Source organism: Eptesicus fuscus, chromosome 9 (genome assembly GCF_027574615.1).
Source record: "Eptesicus fuscus isolate TK198812 chromosome 9, DD_ASM_mEF_20220401, whole genome shotgun sequence".
Taxonomy (NCBI): domain Eukaryota; kingdom Metazoa; phylum Chordata; class Mammalia; order Chiroptera; family Vespertilionidae; genus Eptesicus; species Eptesicus fuscus.
Window position 1 is genome coordinate 70,612,168 of NC_072481.1, and position 20,747 is coordinate 70,632,914.

General features: G+C 38.6%; 2 protein-coding genes and 1 pseudogene across 4 annotated transcripts in view; 1 reads left to right on the forward strand and 2 right to left on the reverse strand.

Moving 5' to 3' along the window:
* Window positions 1-662: 662 nt before the first annotated feature.
* TMED5 (transmembrane p24 trafficking protein 5) lies at window positions 663-20,399 on the reverse strand. Of its 3 annotated transcripts, none has more exons than XM_054721377.1 (5): window positions 20,225-20,399; window positions 19,320-19,528; window positions 13,402-13,499; window positions 7,182-7,365; window positions 663-4,258 (listed from the first exon to the last, which is right to left on the reverse strand). In XM_054721377.1, exons 2-5 carry the CDS (start codon window positions 19,506-19,508, stop codon window positions 4,040-4,042), a joined length of 690 nt encoding a protein of 229 aa, XP_054577352.1. In that variant the 5' UTR covers window positions 19,509-19,528; window positions 20,225-20,399; the 3' UTR covers window positions 663-4,039. The 3 variants fall into 3 exon arrangements, with proteins under 3 accessions (XP_054577352.1, XP_054577353.1, XP_054577354.1); XM_054721378.1 differs by lacking the exon at window positions 20,225-20,399 and adding an exon at window positions 20,067-20,213; XM_054721379.1 differs by lacking the exon at window positions 20,225-20,399 and adding an exon at window positions 19,688-19,698.
* On the reverse strand, window positions 6,515-6,660 carry LOC114227479 (small nucleolar RNA SNORA48; annotated as a pseudogene).
* CCDC18 (coiled-coil domain containing 18) overlaps window positions 20,085-20,747 on the forward strand; it is a 149,227-nt gene continuing 148,564 nt past the window's right edge. The window contains exon 1 of the mRNA XM_054721376.1: window positions 20,085-20,156. The gene's annotated coding sequence lies outside the window, so the exon portion shown is untranslated. The remainder of the gene's footprint in view (window positions 20,157-20,747) is intronic.

Below are 20,747 nucleotides of genomic sequence, written 5' to 3' on the forward strand. Positions count from 1 at the left end.
GGAGACAATTTGCATATTAGCCTATTATTATATAGGATATCCACTGAGTGGCCAGATTATTATGTGTTCAGAGATCTCACACACACACACTGTAGATGTAGTATGACTCCAGTTTCTAATGACACAATTCTTCCAGAAGCCCGGACACCTGAAAGTGATATGAGTGTAGAAGTAGAAAAGTGCCTTAGGAATTCTACCAGCTTGGGGGTGAAGAATGGCTTATCTAGAAGGTGTGAAGGGAATGTTTTAAGATCTTAAAATATTTCTACAAGTGAATGGATTCAAAGGAGTTCTGACTTCCCCAAATCACACAGTAATGGTCCAAGGATAATGGACACCAGAATCACAAATTGTGATGGTTAATTGAAGATTCTGGAGCCGTATGCCAGACCTAAACAATTCCTGTGGTGGGATAGAGTAGAGTGCTTATTTAGCATTCCAAACTTTCAGAACTGATTATTTTTGCTTCTATATTTTGAGCATCTTTTAGTTACAATGCATGTTTGGGCAATATATAAATAAGTATACATATAAACAGAACTCCAATGCAAGGTAGGATATGTAATAAATGCAGTGAACTATGGGTTTTCAACTGGAAAGGAGAGTAGAGATCAGTAAAGATTTGAAGGATTAGACAGCATTTACAACAACGGATAGACAAGTTAGATTTTTAAATTTTTATTACACTCAGTGCAGTATTCATTTCTCACTTAATATGGTTGTTCACAAGTATAAGGCAATTTGAACAACACTGCATTATTACACTTCAGATGAAACACCATTACATGCTGAATCAATTTCTTTTAAAATTTCATTTGAGGAGGCATACAATTATAGGAACTCAAGTCTCTGTCAATGTTAAGACATAATAGCAATGCTTAAGAAGGATAAACATAACATGAAATTACTTTTGAATTTGTAATTCATTTCAATGCTATTTCAACCATTATTTATCCTTTATGTCTTGACATTCATATGAAAGAAAAGAATATCATTAATTATCCAAATGCAAATCAGAGCGAAATGCTAGGCCTTACTTAAATATTGCTGTATTTTAAATTTAATTAAAAGCGAAAGACAAAAAGCTGTTGATAGCTTACTCAATTTTAGCATAATTTTAACTTTGAAATTGAATGTTGACATTAAAAACCATGAAGCAAATAATATAGCTTTAGAAATATTTCAAAATCTAGTCCTTTGCTTATAAATTTTACTTCTTTTGGCTAATACAGGTAACATGCTTCTTAAATAATCTCTTTTCACTTTGTATCTATAAAAATAAAATTGTCCTCAATATTCCTAAATTCTTTTCCAAATAAGGCCATTGTTACATGGTGAAAAGTTACTGAATCATGTTTAACATCAGTGGCACAAATCATATGTACAAGATGTAAGAAATTCATTGTTAGGTAGGTAATAAGAGTACAGTATAGTAGCTAGCCATTCATAAGAGGTAGAATTCTTAATCACAGTTTTATAGAAAAGATGCAGTAGTTGTACTGTTTTTGTAGTACTCTAAGTTTGCTTCTCATTAGGAGGTTAACAGGAGGGGGGACGGGGAGGGCTTTTCAGAGGCAATGACTTATTGGCCCTTGTTTTGCATGTGTTACAGGGACTACTCCTGGACACTTAAAGCACTTTCTTGGCCAATGAAGGTAATTGATCATACATGACATTTATCTGACTTTAAAAAAGCTTGAAAATAGGCAAACAAGTTTCTGTGCTCCCAGAGGCATAGGAGGGAAATAAATCTTTTTGTACCACTCAGAGTGTAAATCATAATGAAAACATTCTCTGGATATCAATTATTGCTTAACAATGCCAGCAGTACTAACCTACAGAGGGATTCTGTACTCAAATTTAGAAGTTGATTGCTTCTAACTCATATTTGTTATAAACAATACTACAAATGGGTATAACCTAAAAATGCTATTCAATTAATGATGTAGCTAAATTACTAGTATTTGAGTAAGACTCTATGGACTGCAGTAGGCCAGGACAGTACAAACTTTATTTGTAAAGTTGTATATGGAATATTCAAACTTGGGATTCTGAGAGTTTCAAATTTTACTTGAATGTCAATAAAATGATCAGAAAAATCATTTTATGAAAGTTATAATAAAATTTGTAATAAACATGTATACCCAGTGCTAAACTAAAATAGGACTTATATTTAATAAAATGTATCTGAATACTTATTAGATAATTCAAAACAGAATAAAACAGTTGTAAAAAAGTTTATAGCCAAGTAATATTTCTTCTAGTTAACTGGAAATTATCTCATGATTTATATTAAGGTTGGATCAATATGGTTATAGATACTTACCTAAATTCTTTTTATATTGACTTCATTAGTTCTTTTTTACTGATTTTGAGAAGTCAGAAAAGGCAATATTTATTTATGTTAGGCCCAGATCCTTTTAGCAATATTTCCTTTACCACTGCTGGTAATAATGTTTCCAACTCAATAATCATGTTAAAATTAACATAACACTGTTGACAACATAAAAACAAAATTATTTCTCTCACATTTAATTTTAAAATACTATACCTTAGTTAAGGATTAGACAGAATTAAGTCCTAAAGGAGACAGCAACGTTTAACTCTTCATTTCAAAAAGATAATTTGTCCTAATTTTAATAATTATGATTTAGCATTTTTAAGAATTATCACAATGTCAGCTTTTGGAAATGTAAGATAAGTATATAAAACACTTTTTGCTAATATTTTAAATTGAAATATATTTGGTTATAAAAGTCTCACAAATCTGTTTTTTACAGCTATGCTTCTATATACATTAGAGGAGAGATACATACGTAAAAACAGAAAAGTTGAGTCTTTGTCTTCTAAAGATATATTCAATCCACAATTAGGTTAATTCTCAGATGATTTATAACTTAATATGTTGGAAATTTATAGTTAATTTGTAATTGCTACATTTACAAGGAAACTTCTAGGTAAGAGAATCTTTTAAAAACATTGTTTGGCCTAGCTGGTTTGGCCCAGTGGATAGAGCGTCGGCCTGCAGACTGAAGGGTCCCGGGTTCGATTCCAGTCAAGGGCACATGCCCAGGTTGCAGGCTCGATGCCCCCCAGTGTGGTGTGTGCTGGAGGCAGGTAATTCTCTCTCAACACGTTTCTAGCTCTCCCTTCCTCTCTGAAATAAAAAAAATATATAAATATATATATATATATATATATATATAAATATATATATATATAAAATTGTTCGGCCCTGGCTAGTGTGGATCAGTGGTTAGAACATTGGCACAGGCACCAAAGGGTCGCAGGTTTGATTACTGGTTAAGGGCACTTAACCTGGATTGCAGGTACAACCCACAGCCCCAGTCAGGGTGTGACAGGAGCAACCAATCGATGTGTCTCTCTTCCCGCCTGCCCCCCCAAACTCTGTAAAAATCAATGGAAAATAATCCTCGGGTGAGGATTGACAGAAAACAAAAACAAAAAAACCCAGCAACTTTATTAGGCCCTGGCTGGTATTGCTCAGTTGGTTGGACGTCCTGCACTAAAAGGTTGCCGGTTCAATTCCTGGTCAGGGCACATGCCCAGGTTATGGGCTAGATCCCTGGTAGGAGGTGTGCAGAAGGCAGCCTATTGATGATTTCCTCTCACACTGATGTTTCCCTCTCTCACTTCCTCTCTCTAAAAATCAACAACAAAAATCTTAAACAAACAAAAATTGTTTGGTGTTGCATTTAGGCCCAAAGTTCATTTCTTTAAATCACTTATGACACATTTGCATATTTTTTTAAACTTAGGAAAATGCCATTATTAATATGGCTTCATTCAATTATACCTATACTCTGCAAAATATTTGCTATGCACTTAAGTATAACCGGAGCAATAAGATTACTTGCACAGATGAAAGTGAAGACTTTTCTTTCACATTAAAATTAAAATTGTTTCACACTTATGGTAATAACTGAAAACATTTTGGAAATACTATTAATGGTCTTGACTGTAACAGTTTATTGCATTTTTCTGTCTCTTTTTCAATATGGAGTTTTGATATGGAGTTTTAAGTTCTACTTTTCCTCTTATCTTCAAATAGACTCTTCAGCATATAAACTTGAATGGCTGACACCACCACCATTACCACTAAATTAACCATAGACCAGAAGTTGACTCTATCAAAGTTGCTTTCTTGGATATTTCGATCACGAGCTTCAAATGCTCTAAGCAGAGTTTGGATATGACCACTTTTGCTTAGTCTGGACTTGATACTGTTGATGGATTCCTGGAGATAAAGAAAATAGTTTTACTATAAAAGAATTCTCAGTAATTTTAAGTTAATTTTAAAATGTGTTTTACAGTACCCTTCCTATTCATATAAATTTCATATCTAAACACAATGTTAATTAAGGAACAGATGCTACTTAGATTACATAAAGGTCTTCTGTAAGGTTATGTCATAGCTCTCCTGATACATTTAAATTATTATTTATAAATAGTTATTTAACACAGGAACAAACCTGTGAATTGAAACTAAATGAAAATATATTTGAGTTGGCACAGTGCCAGGAATTTTACATACATTTTTTTTTTCTCAGCCCTTGTAACTAACTATAAGAAAATGTTTTAAAAAAACAGAACTGATAAGTTTTTAGGTATTTACCTTTATATAATTAATTCATTGTATGTTAATTTTTTTTCTTGGAATGTTAGTGTGGTCCAATATAGCATTTAGCAAAACACACAATGTTTTTCTCTCACAAAGTAGTGAAATTAAAAACTATTTCAACTTTACATACATGTGCATTCTTTACACCCAACAAGTACAACCTATTGTTAATAAAAACTTATTCCAAGATCACATTCATTAAACAAACCAAGATTTGTTCTAAGTTGTATATCTTCTGAAAAAAACTTTATAGTAGGGACCTGGTCAGAAATCATATGAAAACTAACTACAGACTATATGAATATAAGGTAAAATTTAGTTGAGATTTCAAATAATATAAAATAAGAAAATCCAAGAAACAGATTTTCCTAGAGATGCACTTTGCTTAAAATCCTTATTTAAGTAAAAAAATATAATTCAATTTCAGACTGCTGTGCTGATCCTATAAAACTACAAAATATATCATATGGGCATATCTGTAAAGGAATACAGATATTTTCCAGGAAAATATGGAGTTCAGCTCCTCAAAAAAAGCATGCATAGTTCTTTTCAATAGCATAATGATGCTAGTCACATATAAAATCATTTATCCAAGTTTGCAATTGTGATACAAAGTCTGGGGAGAGTAAATGGAAAAAGCTCCTGAAAGACACTTTATTTTCTTAAGGAATCTAAGTATTTTAAGCCATATTTAAATCGGAACTTTCTGGTCATTTTGTTTAACTGTGTGAATAAAGTTAATCTCTGGAGAATGCAGTGAAGTACTAATAAGATTTGTAACTACTTGCATTTTGTTCTTGTTAGCAACATAAATTTAAAATGGAAGAATATGTTCATTTGTTTGAAGTTTTTTTAAATGGGTGGGAAGATTGGACTATAGTGGAAATATGGATATAGAATTTCCATTTTAATTGTAAGCCAGTTCCTTATCTAAAAAATGGAATGGAAGGGAAAAGGAAGGAGGCTGAAGCTAGATTAATAATATCTAAGTCATCTTCTAGTTCTAAAATTCAACTAAGTTTAATATACATAAGAAATCATGATGAGATAAAAAACTGTCATGGTAGCCCGGCCAGCTTGGCTCACTGGTTGGAGTCGACCTATGAACTAGGAGGTCACAGTTCGATTCCCGGTCAGGTCACATGCCCGGTTTACCAGCTTAATCCCCAGTGTAGGACCTGCAGGAGGCATCCGATCGATGATTCTCTCTCATCATTGAGCCTCTATTTGTCTCTCCCTCTCCCTCTCTTCCCTGAAATCAATAAAAATATATATATTTTTAAAATGTCATGGTAAAAATTCATGCCAATCAAACTTTATCCTTTCAGTTTGTATTCACAGTAACACCAGTAGAAAAGATAAGAAAACTAACATTTATTATGTGCTAGACACTGTTTAAAGCACTTATACACATAGTGTATCACATTTCAACCTCACAACTCTAGAGGTATTGTCCCCATTTTCCAGGTTGGAAACCAAGGCTCAGAGAGCTCAGTCACCAAGGAATTACACATATGATAGGACCACTTAAAATACAACTTAAGCTAACTGATTTATGTCTCTTCTGCTATAAGTTGATCATTCCTTTCCTAAGAAAACTCAGATATACTTATCAAAATATCACATTATTTAAAAAAAGTTCAGGTGATAAGAGTGTTAGAAGTGTTTAGAGTTTCAAACTTGAAATAACTATGTTATTTCTCCTGCAAGAATTTCTACAATGGAGTTACACATGCTATTTACAAATATCACCAAGTAAGTTCTATCCTTTGGTTACACATCTAGCTGTGGCTGAAGGGTTATGACCTTTCCCTCTAGCACTGGCAGTACTATTATTCAATGCAAATAGGTTATTATACATATATATATTTTTTATGTGCCTCAGGCATGAAACAGCTCTGGCCACTGACACAGGCATCAAGCTAGGATGAACTAAGGACTGTACATCTGCTTTGCCCCTGATTGATATAAGAGCAACACCACCAATCAGGTGTCTCCTTGCCCATTGCCAGGCGGTTATACATGTATATTTCACTATTCATGTTTATACTAAAGCTTAAAGCAGTTCAAGAAAAGAAGCCATATCCTAAGTTTGCACTCTTGAGTGCAGTGCTAGTTTCTGGTAACTGCTAGGTCTGGTTTGAGTAATGTAAATAGTGTTCCCAAATTAATAAAATAATATCAAATTCCATGTTATAAAAACTATGATGTGGGAAAAATGCCTGTATATCTTAAGTGTTTACAAATTACTCAGTGCAAGTATGCAACAGATTATTATATTCCTCTGTTAGTGAACATTCTAAGGAAGTTTTGCAGTTAAGAGCCTGTATTCAAATTTTAGTTCTCTCTCTGGTTATGTGATAGGAACATTACTTAATCCCGCCAAGATACAATTTCCTCATTGGAAAATGGGAATAATCCTGATAAAGTAAGGATTACATGAGATAATGCAGTTAAAATAATTAGCTCAGTGCCTGTCACAGAGTAAGACCTCTGGATGTTAATAATTTTTATTATTTTATTAATAGATCATACTGACCAGGATATCTTCTAGTTTCATATCCAACATATCTGTGCCAGTAATATATTTCTTCCAGTCCTCTTGTTCTTGCTCCTGTTCTCCCATATTATCCAGGATTAATTCAAAGAAAATCACCTTCTCAGAAATGGTGCTGAATGTATTATCAAAGCAGAACATGTAGTCCCCTACTTCCGTCTCTACCCTGTATTAAAAAAAGTACATGTCTTCTATTATCAGTACTTGTATTTCAAATCAAAGGAAAAACTACTGCAGATAGAAGAAGTAACAGTAAATAATTGGACAGCTTAGACTTCCTTAGATTTAAAAGATAATTTATAATTTTTTGGGAGAGGCAACCTAGAAATATTATAGAGGTAGGCAAAAATAGGTTTACAGTATAATACAGTAAGTAATAATACAAAAATCAACTCTTTTTCGAGTACTCACAAATGTAAATCTATGTTTGCCCACCCCTGTATATTCAAGTACTGTACTTGAAATCTAGATGTGCTTGGCATTACAGTAAATGATCTTCACATAATTTTTGGAAAAAAATTGAATTAAAAACTAGATACATGATACCTCACAATGAACTTCATTTATGACTACAAACCTCCCCTTCAATTGAGATTAATTTATAAAGTGAGGTTTGTTTTTTGTTTTCAAAAGCAGTGACGGATTTTCCTAAATGCTTTCTTCCAGGCCTCCTACAAATTAAGTACATCTTTGGAATGTAGTTAGGGTAATATTAATTCTGTTGTTTAGAAAAATGCATTTATATACAACTCCTCATTGCAGGCAATGCTAGACAATAGGTATTATTTAATCTGTTTTAAGGCTCTGTTTGGAGAAATTTTTACTATCCCCAACTTCTAGAAGGACAGTATTTATTTTAAAGATTTAAATTAAGAAAAAACTATTTCAATGTTATAACTGAGATTTTAGTTGTCTTTAAAAAGTTAATATAGCTAAAGATAAAATCTGTATTAAAATCTAATTTTTACAAAGTAGATTTGTAAATTTCATGTAGTGATTAAGAAGTGAGTTAGACTGCCTGGGCTTTAGATCCTGGCTTCACTGTTGATGAGCTGTGTAACCTTCCATCAGTTTACTTAAGAGCTCTAGGCCTCAATTTCCTCATTGGTAAAATGATAAAAATATCATGTAACTCATAGGATTGTGGTGAAGAATAATATATAAACAATACATGTAAAGTGCTTAGAATAGTTTCCTGGAACATCAAAAGAACTCAATAAATGCAAACTCTTATAAATTCATTTTTGTCTCCCAATGTTTTAATGAGAGGCAATTCTATGTACTAAAGCAATAAAATACCTTTTCCCACTAAGAGTCAATATTAATTTATCTCTAAAAGAAAGCATAAAATTGGAGAAAAAGAAAAATTGAGAGAAACTCTATATATTATCTATATTCTGAAACTTAAAGGTGAATTAGAACTACATTTTTAGTTCTTGTTCATATACCTATCAAAGAGAAAGTATAGTTAATCCCAAGCATATCAATATAAACTGACTTTTTAAATGATAATTTATTTATTTTATAAAATAATAGTTTATGCAAATATTTTTCCGAGCTCTACATAGGAAAAAGCTGCTTTACAAAGCACTCTGAAATGAGTATCTTGAAAAATTATGGTGGAGACATTTCCCCCCTCATTCATTCATACAAGTATTCAGTATTTACTATCAATTACCATGCTAGGTACTTTGGTTAATAAAGACCAAAAATTAAAATAATAGCTAGTACTTACATGTACTATGTGCCAGGGATGGTCTAAGCATTGTATGATAGAAAGTAAATATTTTCGAGGAACCAAGATGGTGGCAAAGGTAAACAACTAAACTGCCACCTCGCACAACAATTTCAAAACTACAACTAAAAGACAAAACGTCTACCACCCAGAACCACGGGAAAGCTGGCTGAGTGAATGATTTACAACTAAGAAGGAAAGAGAAAGGAGAACAAACGCGGAAAAGCTGAGGTATGGAGGCGCGCAAATCCGGCTGGTGGTGGGCGACTGAGCGTGCTGATTTTTTTCAACCCGAAAAGAGACAAGCTCCCGATCACTCTGATATCCAGTTTCTGGGGACACGTGGGGGACCCAGACACCTACAGGGAGAAGCTGGACTCTCGGCAATCGGGTCGGAAAGTGAGAGTGACTTTTTTGCAGAGGTGCGCCCAGCAATCATTGTTTACTGCGCTGGAGCACGGGATGCGGGGACTTGGAAACGCAGAAAGGCAGAGACGACTGACGGCAGCCATCGCCGCTTGCCACTCCCTAGCCTAGTGAACGCCCTGAGACCCTGCCCTGCCCTGAGACCCCGCCCCACACATTCTACAAGCCCGCCCAGGCTCCACACAGCGGCTTTTGCATATAAATGGCCTGTTCTGTGGCAGCTTAACCAAATAGGCTGCAACTCCAGTAAGACTGCTCCAAAACTGCCAAAGCCCAAGCAAAGAGGAGAAAACTGTAGTTCTTGCTGTAGCTCCTGCTGGGTGGCCTCAGACAGTAGCTGACCTGCACCCCATTGGAGATCCAGACAATAGTGTATCTAGTGGTTAGTGTGAGACGACACCAGATTTCAACCACTCTCATAAGGGACACATTCAAGAGGCAGACTCAGTGAGCACCAAAGCCCTAGAGAACAAGTCCTGCCCCATAAACGTGTCTCCAGCACAGCAATTCCTCCTTTATAGACACAGCAGGTCCTCACAGCCAATTGGCCTGGAGGTCAATTCCTCCCAGTGACACCAACAACAATCAAGACTTAACTACAACAAGGCTGTACACACAGTCCACAAAGGGGTGCACCAAGAGTGTCCACCTCAGGTAACTGGGAGGCTGACCCATTGAACCAATAGGACACCTAGTACACAAAGCTACCCTACCAACTAAGGGACGCAGCGAAAATGAGGAGGCAAGGAAACAGATCCCAAACGAAAGAAATGGAGAACAAACGAATGGACATAGAGTTCAAAACCACGGTTATAAGGTTTTTTCAAGAATTTCATGGAAAAGGCCAATAGCCGAAACCGGTTTGGCTCAGTGGATAGAGCGTCAGTCTGCGGACTCAAGGGTCCCAGGTTCGATTCCGGTCAAGGGCATGTACCTTGGTTGCGGGCACATCCCCAGTAGGGGGTGTGCAAGAGGCAGCTGATCGATGTTTCTCTCTCATCGATGTTTCTAACTCTCTATCCCTCTCTCTTCCTCTCTGTAAAAAATCAATAAAATATATTTAAAAAAAAAGAAAAGGCCAATAAATTTAATGAGACCCTCAAGGATATGAAAAAGGACCAACTAGAAATGAAACATACACTGACTGAAATAAAAAATATTATACAGAGACCCAGCAGCAGACTAGAGGAACGCAAGAATCAAGTCAAAGATTTGGAATACAAAGAGGCAAAGGACACTCCTCCAGAGAAGCAAGAAGAGAAGAGAATTCAGAAAGTTGAAGATAGTGTAAGAAGTCTCTGAGACAACTTCAAGCGTACCAACATCAGAATTATGGGGGTGCCAGAAGAAGAGCGAGAGCAAGATACTGAAAACCTATTTGAAGAAATAATGACCGAAAACTTCCCCCACCCGGTGAAAGAAATAGACTTACAAGTCCAGGAAGCGCAGAGAACCCCAAACAAAAGGAATCCAAAGAGGACCACACCAAGACACATCATAATTAAAATGCCAAGGGCAAAAGACAAAGACAGAATCTTATAAGCAGCAAGAGAAAAACAGTTAGTTACCTACAAGGGAGGACCTATACGATTATGAGCTGATTTCTCAACAGAAACTATGCAGTCCAGACGGGAGTGGCAAGAAATAGTCAAAGTGATGAACAGCAAGAACCTACAACCAAGACTACTCTACCCAGCAAAGTTATCATTCAGAATTGAAGGGCAGATAAAGAGCTTCACAGATAAGAAAAAGCTAAAGGAGTTCATCCCCACCAAACCAGTATTACATGAAATGCCGAAAGGTATTCTTTAAAAAGAGGAAAAAGAAGAAAAAAGTAAAGATAAAAATTATGAGCAACAAATACATATCTATCAACAAGTGAATCTAAAAGTGAATTAAAAATCTGAGGAAGAGAATAAACTGGTGAACATAATAGAATCAGGGGCATAGAATCGGAGTGAATTGATAATTCTCAGGGGGAAAAGGGTGTCTCTGTGGGGGGTACGGGAAGAGACTGGACAAAAATCATACACCTATGGATAAGGACAGCGGGGCGGGGAGGTAAGGGCAGAAGGGAGGATGGGAACCGGGTGGAGGGGAAATATGGGGGGAAAAAAGGAGAAACAATTGTAATAATCTGAACAATAAAGATTTATTAAATTAAAAAAAAAAAAAAGTAAATATTTTGGTCCATCCTGCCTCCGCTTAATATACACTGAGTGGCCAGATTATTATGATCTCTGAACGCATGATAATCTGGCCACTCAGTGTGTGTGTGTGTGTGTGTGTGTGTGTGTGTGTGTGTGTGTATATATTAGAGGCCCAGTGCATGAATTCGTGCATGGGTGGGGTCCGGCCAGCCTGGCCAGGGGGAGGGGACATGGGCGGTTGGCTGGCCTGCCTTCTGGTCGAACTCCTGGTCGAGGGGACAATTTGCATATTAGCCTTTTATTATATATATCCCTGCAGACTTATTTAACTTCTCTGAGCCTCCTTGTCTGTAAAATGGGAATTAGGTAACCAAAGAATCTATCTCACAGTGGATTGGAATAATTAACTTAGAAGCATATAAAATCCAAGGCCTAGTTTATGGCAAATATTACCCTGTACTTGCTCTTCTTCCTATAAACTCAGTTTAGTTTTAACACAACAATAATGAGTAACGAAAGAGCTGAAGTAAAATAATAGGAACAAGGAAACACCAGTGACAGATGGAAAAAGGAAAATGAGATGAAAGAAGAGAATATATGGCCAGTTGTCAAATTTAAAATAAAAGTGTTATAACAAGTATTTTCTTTTTATATGGTTTCCTATGGTAACGTCTTTTACTTTCAGGTCTTCTAATTGTCTAAAAAAAGTGAGGTCTGAGTAAAAAAATAATTTTTACTTACACTCACAAATGTATTTTACTGTTGTTTTAAGGAAGAAAAGAATTGGCAGAGATGATAAATTACCTGGAAGTGTAATTTACAGTTAAAATGGAAGGCCTCTGCTAGCCAAAAAGGTAGGTTCAAAATGACACAATAGACTGCATATAATACTTAGGGAATATTCATCTATTTAACCAAATCAAGGAAAAAACTTAGGATCGATACAAAACGAATAAACAAAAAGGTTAATGGAAAATATTCTAGTTTTTTAGACAGACCACTATCTAGGACTGTTTAGGCCGCTAGTATGGCTCAGTGGTTGAGCACTGGCCCATGAACCAGGAAGTCATAGTTCAATTCCCAGTCAGGGCACATGCCTGGGTTGCAGGTTTGATCCCTGGTTAAGCATGTCCTCGAGTGAGGATTATAAAAATAGTAATAGCCCTAGCCGGTTTGGCTCAGTGGATAGAGCGTCAGCCTGCGAACTGAAAGGCCCCAGGTTCTATTCCGGTCAAGGGCACATTCCTGGGTTGTGGGCTCGATCCCCAATGGGGGACTTGCAGGAGGCAGCCGATCCATGATTCTCTCTCATCATGGATGTTTCTCTCTCTCTCCCCCTCTTCCTTCCTCTCTGAAATCAATGAAAAAAAAAATATATATATATAATAAAATCCTACCTAATAAAATAGTAATATGCAAATTGACCGCACCTTCGCTATGCCCAAGCCACACCCACCAGCCAAAGCCACGCCCACCAGCCAATCAGGATGAGTATGCAAATTACCCAACAAAGATGGCGGTTAATTTGCATACACTGAGGGAGGGAGGAGTGAAGACTGAAGACAACTTAGAAGGAAGAGGGAGGAAAAGCGGAAAGCAAGGTGGCTGCCAGAGGGAAAACCCAGGCAGGGCGGGGTGGGGCGGGCGGCGGGGCGGGGCGGGTGGCAGCGGTGTGTGGGTGCAGGCGCAGGAGCCACAACGGCAGCGGCAGTGGCAGCGGCTGCATGCAGGATCCTTCCTGCAAATGGGCTACTAGTAATAACAAATAATAAAATGTTCATATGGAGTAATTTAATATTGATATTTGGTATCAAATGTGCTAAATTTCCTTTCCTTGCAGATGGCCCATTGATATTATTCAGCTCAAGGAATCAACTAAGAGATTACTTACGTGTGAACTCCATCTGATTTTCTTTGTTCAAAAACTAAGGTTCTTCCTTCCGGAGAAGCAAGATGGAAATCAATATCTAATCCTGCTCCATCTAAAACCTGTAGAATAATACAGAAGAGAACACATATGACAAATTCTGAAAATAAATTATATAAAGTAGATCACATGATGAAGAGACTTTCTTTATAAACCTAGAGGGGTAAGAAAGTCAATGGACTCATTATGGCTAGAAAGGAGCAGAAAGATCATCTAGTTCAATTCCATTCATTTTTGGAACTGGTCTCTTTTTTACCAATTCCTTTTGGCTATCATGGAAATTTAGGCCTTATAGGTATTAGTGAAATAATCTTCCTAAAACAGTGCCTTCAAGTTGAGAAGCCCTGTAGAATAAAGTAAGAATTAGCTACTTCTTAGTCTAGAACTTGAGGCCACCATGATCTGACTCCAGCTGACTTCTTTAACACATTCATATATTATTCCCCAAAATGAACAATATATTCAAGGTCGGCTGCTTACTTACTGGCCAATGAACACAATCTGTTGCTTTATAATCCCCAAATGTCCTCCTACTGCTGCTGCTGAGAAGAGAGCAGCTCACAATTACAGTTTATGCCACACATTGTCTTTTAAGTGCTTTATGCGGGTTAATTTATTCCTCACAACAACTCTAAAACGTAGGTCCTATTATTGTTCTCATTTTAATAAAAAACAAAAAATGAAGGCACAGAGAAGGAATTTTCCCAAGATGATACAGCAAATAAGGGGCATGGCCAGAAAATATGAACTCACCAATCTCTCTCCAATGGCTACTCTTTTCTTATATAACACTCCACTTTATTTTTCTTGGTGGCTTTAATGGAATGATATAAAAGTTTACCTACTCCTGTGCTCTACTTACTGATAAAAAAAAACAACTGGCTTCAAATGGCAAGTTAAATATATACAATTCTTTAAATCCCAACGAAACGCAGAAAGCATAATATAAATAATCCATAACTCCCCCAGAAATCTAGGAAGCCTGTTAACAGACTTGAAGAGGAAGGAATTTCTGGAAGATACTCTACTAAGCAAAGGCTATATCTAGCTACCAATATCTATTGATCTCAAAACTCGTAATTAAATGTACATTATAAACAAGTGTAATGTTAGCAGAATGAACAAAGATGAAGGCTAAAAATTAGAGCATTAGAACGAGCCAAGGAATTCTCAGAACAAGATGAAAAAGTAACGGTGAAAAGTATGAGGAAAATGGTAACACCCTTATGAAGGACAGAGCTAAAGATTTTAAATTATTTATCTAATAAGCATTTCAAAACGAGAGAACCAAGAGAAATTAAGGGAAGAAATCATCAGATAAGAGAATAAAAATTCCTGCTTCAAAAGATAAAATTCATTAGACTGAAAGGGTTTAAGATGGGAAGCAGTATAAATGAAAAAAGATGCAAAAATCCTACTGACTCTTCCAAAGGATTTAAAAAGAACAACCTAGAAACTTCCAACACCAGTAGTAAAGACTGAAAAATAACAAGAATTGGGATTGGCATCAGAATTCTTACATAGAATTTGCAAAAAACCCACAATGGAACCATGTCTTCAATGTTCCTGAGTAAAAATAAAAATTATAGTACTTACTGAAGTGAAAGCAAAAAGTAAAAGCAATTTTCAGATATCCAAGGACTCAAAACACACTAAAAGAATTACTCAGGTTATCCTCAAAAAACAGAAAAGAAAAAAAAAAGATATCCATTAAGTCAGAAAATGAGCTATAACAAAACTAAGCAAAGATTTCAATAAAGCTAAGTTTAAAATATATTTTTGGTAGTGGCTATCAGGCTTAATGAAATTGTTAAAAATGGCACTGAAGAATACAGAAGCTGCCCAGACATCGTGGCTAAGTGGTTAAGCTTCAACCTATGAACCAGGAGGTGACTGTTCGATTCCCGTCAGGGCACATGCCTGGGTTGCAGGCTCAATCCCCAGTGTGGGACATGCAGGAGGCAGCTGATCAATGATTCTCTCTCATCACTGATGTTTATCTCTCCCTTCCTCTCTGAAATCAATAAAAACATATTTTTAAAAAATACAGAAGCCAACTTAAAAATATATAATACATATTTAAAATATAAATTATTTATTTAAAAAAGTACCATAATCCAAATCTAAACTCCCCACTGATTTTAATGGAACATGATAGGCAAGTACCACTTTCCCCTGTCTGTATGCTATGGTAATAATGTTTCAATTGCTCAATAGTCTGTCTTACTCCTCAATGCCTTATCACATGTTCTTTTTTTTTTTTAATATGTTTTTTATTGATTTCAGAGAGGAAGGGAGAGGAAGAGAGAGATAGAAACATCAAGGACGAGTGAGAATCATCAATCGGCTGCCTCCTGCACGCTCCCCACTGGGGATGGAGCCCACAACCTGGGCAGGTGCCCTTGACTGGAATCCAACCTGGGATCCTTCAGAGCTAAACCGGCTAGGGCTATCACGTGTTCTTTTTACCCATCACCTTGTTCCATTCACCCCCTTATGCCTAGTAAGCCCCATTCTTCTACAGATCTGAACTCCACTTCCTCTGGGTTGTCTTCTCTTAATTCTCAGATGAAATCAAATCCTCCCTTTAAATACTCTCATAGCTGTATGCATTTACCTACCTTCATAACACTTATTAGAGCTATAATTTCACATTTATTTGTGTAATAATTTAATGTCTGTCACCATACATGACTGTATAAAGGCATAGACTACATTTTTACTCACCATTGTATTCATAGCACCTAGCATAGTTTATACAAATTAAGCACTCAATAAATATTTAAAAAACATTTTTTATATATATTTTTATTTATTTCAGAGAGGAAGGAAGAGGGAGAGAGAGCTATAAACATCAATGATGAGAGAGAATCATTGATTGGCTGCCTCCTGCAGCCCCACACTGGGGATCGAGCCTGCAACCTGGGCATGTGTCCCAACCGGGAATCGAACCATCACTTCTTGGTTCATAGGTCGATGCTCAACCACTGAGCACAGCAGCTAGGCCAAAGATCTAAAATTTTAAGTGAATGATCTACATTATTCATAAGATACATGTATTGACATTAAAAAATTTTGAGAACAATATAATGTAGGGCTCATCAGTTTATCACAGTAACTCAAGGGCAGTATCTGGAACATCAATTCCCTGAAATTTTAATCACTAACACAAAAACCAGAGCTTACTTACTGGAAAATTAATCATGGAGTAGGGAAATGCAAACAAAGGGCTGAAGATGATCTCTGCCTTACACGCCCCTCCTACATTGTCTAGGTTTATAGACATTAAATGATTTTACTTTTCTCAATGAAAACAATTAAATTGTTTAGGGAGAGCGAATGCTTTGGGGGAACAGTCCCTTTAAGAGTAAATATACAAAGTATAAAGCTAAACCAAGCCAGCTACATAACACTAGAAGTGTAAATGTAAAACACACACATTCATTTAATATTTACTATGTGTCAGAGATGGTCTATGAACAATTATTTACTCATTTTTTTCAAATCTATGAGGCAATTACTATTATCTATTTTACAAGACAGAGGTTAAACTTGTACAAAACCACACAAGTAGTAATTGAGAGGATTTCAACTCAGGCATTTTACCTCTAGAGTTAGAGCTCTTAATCATAAGAGGTCAGTAGTTAAAATAGACTTCCTCCCTAATACCTGGGTAAATACTGAGGAATTTTTGAATAGTACCGTACAAATTATCTTACGTAGACCATTTCACTGATTTCCTTGCCTCTAATTTTGACTTAACTTAAACCCATCTCCCACACTATGCAGTGATCTATCTGACAAACATTTTTGACTCTGTTACCATGCTGCTTAAATCTTCAGTGGCTCTTGCACAGAATCAAGACAAAGCCATTTAAAATGGTGCACAAGGCTAAGATCATGATCCCATGGTAAAGCCTCCGGACCTCTCTAATCTCTTTTTCTTTTACTCCCACTCTAGACTTTCTAGACTTGAAGTCTAATAAAACCTCAGCACTTGTAACTTCCACTACATACTGCCTACAGCCAAAACACTCCTACTGTGCATTTTCAGAATGCAAAATGCATATTCATTTTGTTCTTTTTGAAAATTTTATTTTATTGTTTAAAGTATTACAAATAGTAGTACATATGTCTCCTTTCCCCCCCCCCCACATTGACCTTCCCCCTGCTTCCCCTACCCCCTGGCACATGCCCACCCCCCCTTCCCCCAGTGTCTTGCTTCCATTGGTTATGCTTATTGCATCTGTTTCACTTAAGCATCTTTCTAGATTCAAGTTCATTTTCTTCAGGTATCCTTTTCTGAAACCCCAGAGAAGTGGCCCTTCTCTATGAGCACTTAACCATACTTTATTGAAATTACCTGTTTATGAGCCAGTACTCCTTAAATATTTCAAGTACCCCCTGAAAACAGGGACTCTTTCTTTTTTTACCCCCTTCCCACCCCCTCTCCAATTATTGGCATATAGTAACTGTTCAGTAAATGAACTTTTGAACTAGACTGGAAATGTTTTTAATGTTGAGGTCTGGATTTGGTTTTGCTAATTACGTGACTTTAGATTCTTTACTCTCTATGCTTACCTTATCTATAATAATAAAAGGGTAATATGCTAATTAGACTGGACATCCTTCCAGACGTCCTTCTGGATGAAGCAGGGGCTGTTAGGGGAAGCCAGTACCAGCAGCTGGGGGAAGGAAGGCCTACTCTTGCATGATTTTCATGCACCAGGCCTCTAGTACATCTATAAATAATCTAATTCTAAAGTCCCTTTGGATGAAAATTCTGCATAACTCTTTATTTTGCTCTATATTACAGTACCTGTTACTGAAAAAGATTCCCTACATCAACTTAAAAAAAGTGACACCTGTTCTAGTTGGTTTGGCTCAGTGGATAGAGCAAGGGGCCTGTGGACTGAAGGGTCCCGGTTCAATTCCCGTCAAGGGCACATGCCTGGGCTGCGAGCTCGCCCCCAGTGGGGAGCGTGCAGGTGATTCTCTCTCATCATTGACGCTTCTCTCTCTCTCCCTCACCCTTCCTCTGTGAAATCAATAAAAATGTATTTTTAAAAAGTGACACCTGATTATAAATTATGTAAGTTGTAAAAAATTTAAAAGATGAACCACACCAACGCATCTCTTTTTGCAGTGCTAGAGACATCGAAATTAGCTGTGTAAGTTACCCTCTACCAGAGGACTATATAAATGAAGGCAATTCCCTATATAATATTATGCAGATAAAAAGAAACCAGTGATATGGGAGAAAAGCTTATAAAGCTGAAATGAAAGGTTATATTGCTTTAATATACAATTAGATCTAACTTGATTAAAAAAATATGTAACTGATAAGGAAATGTACCATTACGTACATCAATAGTCTTTTTCACAGTATTATACCAAGATCGGATTTAGTGATAATCACATGGTCCAATTCAAAAATCCTTAACTGAAGAAATGACAGTTAAGACTTATGATATTTGCATTTGGGTGAGGGTGGTGGCGTGAATAAAACAAACATCATCATCTCATCCAATGATAAAGGAGAACGTGTATTAGTCCTGTATTGTGAAATTCTCAGTATCGGAGCGTATACTGGCTAGCAAAGCGATGGGCGAATTATGAAACAGAGAAAAACCACCGACATCAGCAGCGCTGGCCTCTCTCCGACGGGAGGAAAGGGGAAAAGGCAGGGAGCAGCCAACTCCGGGTCCCGCCTAACTTCTCGGCTCCCGGGCGGCCGCGCGCGCCTGCGCGAAGGTGGCGGCTTTCCGCGGCCGCCGCCGCCTCACCGCCCCGCGCCCACGGGAAGTTCCTAAGCGGGCGAGAGGCGACGGCGCGGGGCAGCCGGGCTAAGGGACGGAGGCGGGCTCACCCTCCGCACTTACTTGGTACTCGATCTCCAGCGAGGCCTTCAGGGGCATGGGCTGGTAGAAACACTCCCGCCGGCCGGCCGGAAGGGTAAACGTGAAGTCGCTGTCCAAGGAGTGCGTGAAGCCCGCCACCCCCGGCAGCAGCGCAGGGCGCAGAGCGGCCAGGAGCAGCACCGGGAAGGGCAGCCAGATCTTTTCGCCCATCCCTGCCGGGCGATCTCGGGCTGGAAAAGGCGTGGGAGGCGTGGGTTACCGGCACGTAGGCTCCGCTGGCCTCCCCGGACGCCGCGTGGTCGGCAAGGCAGGGAAACCTGGAGCCTGAGGAAACTCCAGGTGGCGGCCGCAGCGGCGGCAAACACTCCCACCGAGGAGCATTCGCCAACCTCTGAAGGGTGGGGACTGAGGGCGGGGCCAGCAGTCCCTTTCCGCACCCTCCTAGGCCCTGGCTCCCTCCCGGCCGGCGAGAGCACCGCCCGCCTCGCACGCCCACAGCCGCAGGTTCCCATAGCTTCCTGCACACCAATGGGCGCCTTGGCGGGGGGGGGGGGGGGGGGAATTGTGGGAAATGTAGTTCCGAGCGAGCCGGCCGGGCCGCGCTGTCAGACCACGATTCCCGGCAGGCCCCGCGCCTCTTACGTCGCCCCGCGCAGAGGCGGGGAGGTGGGGGGCGGGGGCGGAGCTGGGCCCGCCCCGGGCGGTGCGTCCCCAACGGTTCCCGCGGCGGTTCGAACGCTTAGCAGCCTGGGTTCTCAGTTTCTCTACCTGTTGTGTCTACTGGTTCCAGGCCCGGGGCCCGCGAGAGGGTCCGAGGCTTCGGAACGCAGACGGGAGCGCGGCGGGCGCTGTCGTCGGGTGGGTCTCTCTCCAGCGACGACTTGGGTGGTGAGCGACGGCTTCTGGGAGGGTGGAAACAGGCCTACCTGGGGGCGTGTGTGGCTTTCCCTCCAGGCTCCCTCCGACGTGCTCTGTCCAGTCCTTGCCTGCGCGGCGCTCGCGGCTCTGCGAGGAAGATGTCCTATTTGGCCCATTCCTGCAGAGGAACGTAGGATCACTGCTGTCTAACGGAGCGTTCTTGATACAGGAATCTCTTCCGACTACAGCCCAGCCCATCACACACGGGGGTGTGTGAAGGGCGCTGGTGCCTCGTTGCGGCGGGTGTGCTTGTGGACCGCGGCTACCAACGCAATGTTGTTAGAGCCAAAAGATGACGTCAGGGCCTGTAGGTAGCTTGTTCTTTTCCACGTGTCCGGGCGATGAAGGTAGATTGTTGTGACTACTGAAGGGAGGAGGACTCTTCATTTGACAATAAGTGGCCCACTAAGAAAAAGAAAATGTTTGGATATCAACTGGGTTCATTGATAATTCAGAAGGGTTAGAGAATTCTTACATTAAAGTACACGGAAGACGTTGGACATAAAACCTAATTTAGTTGAACCATGATAA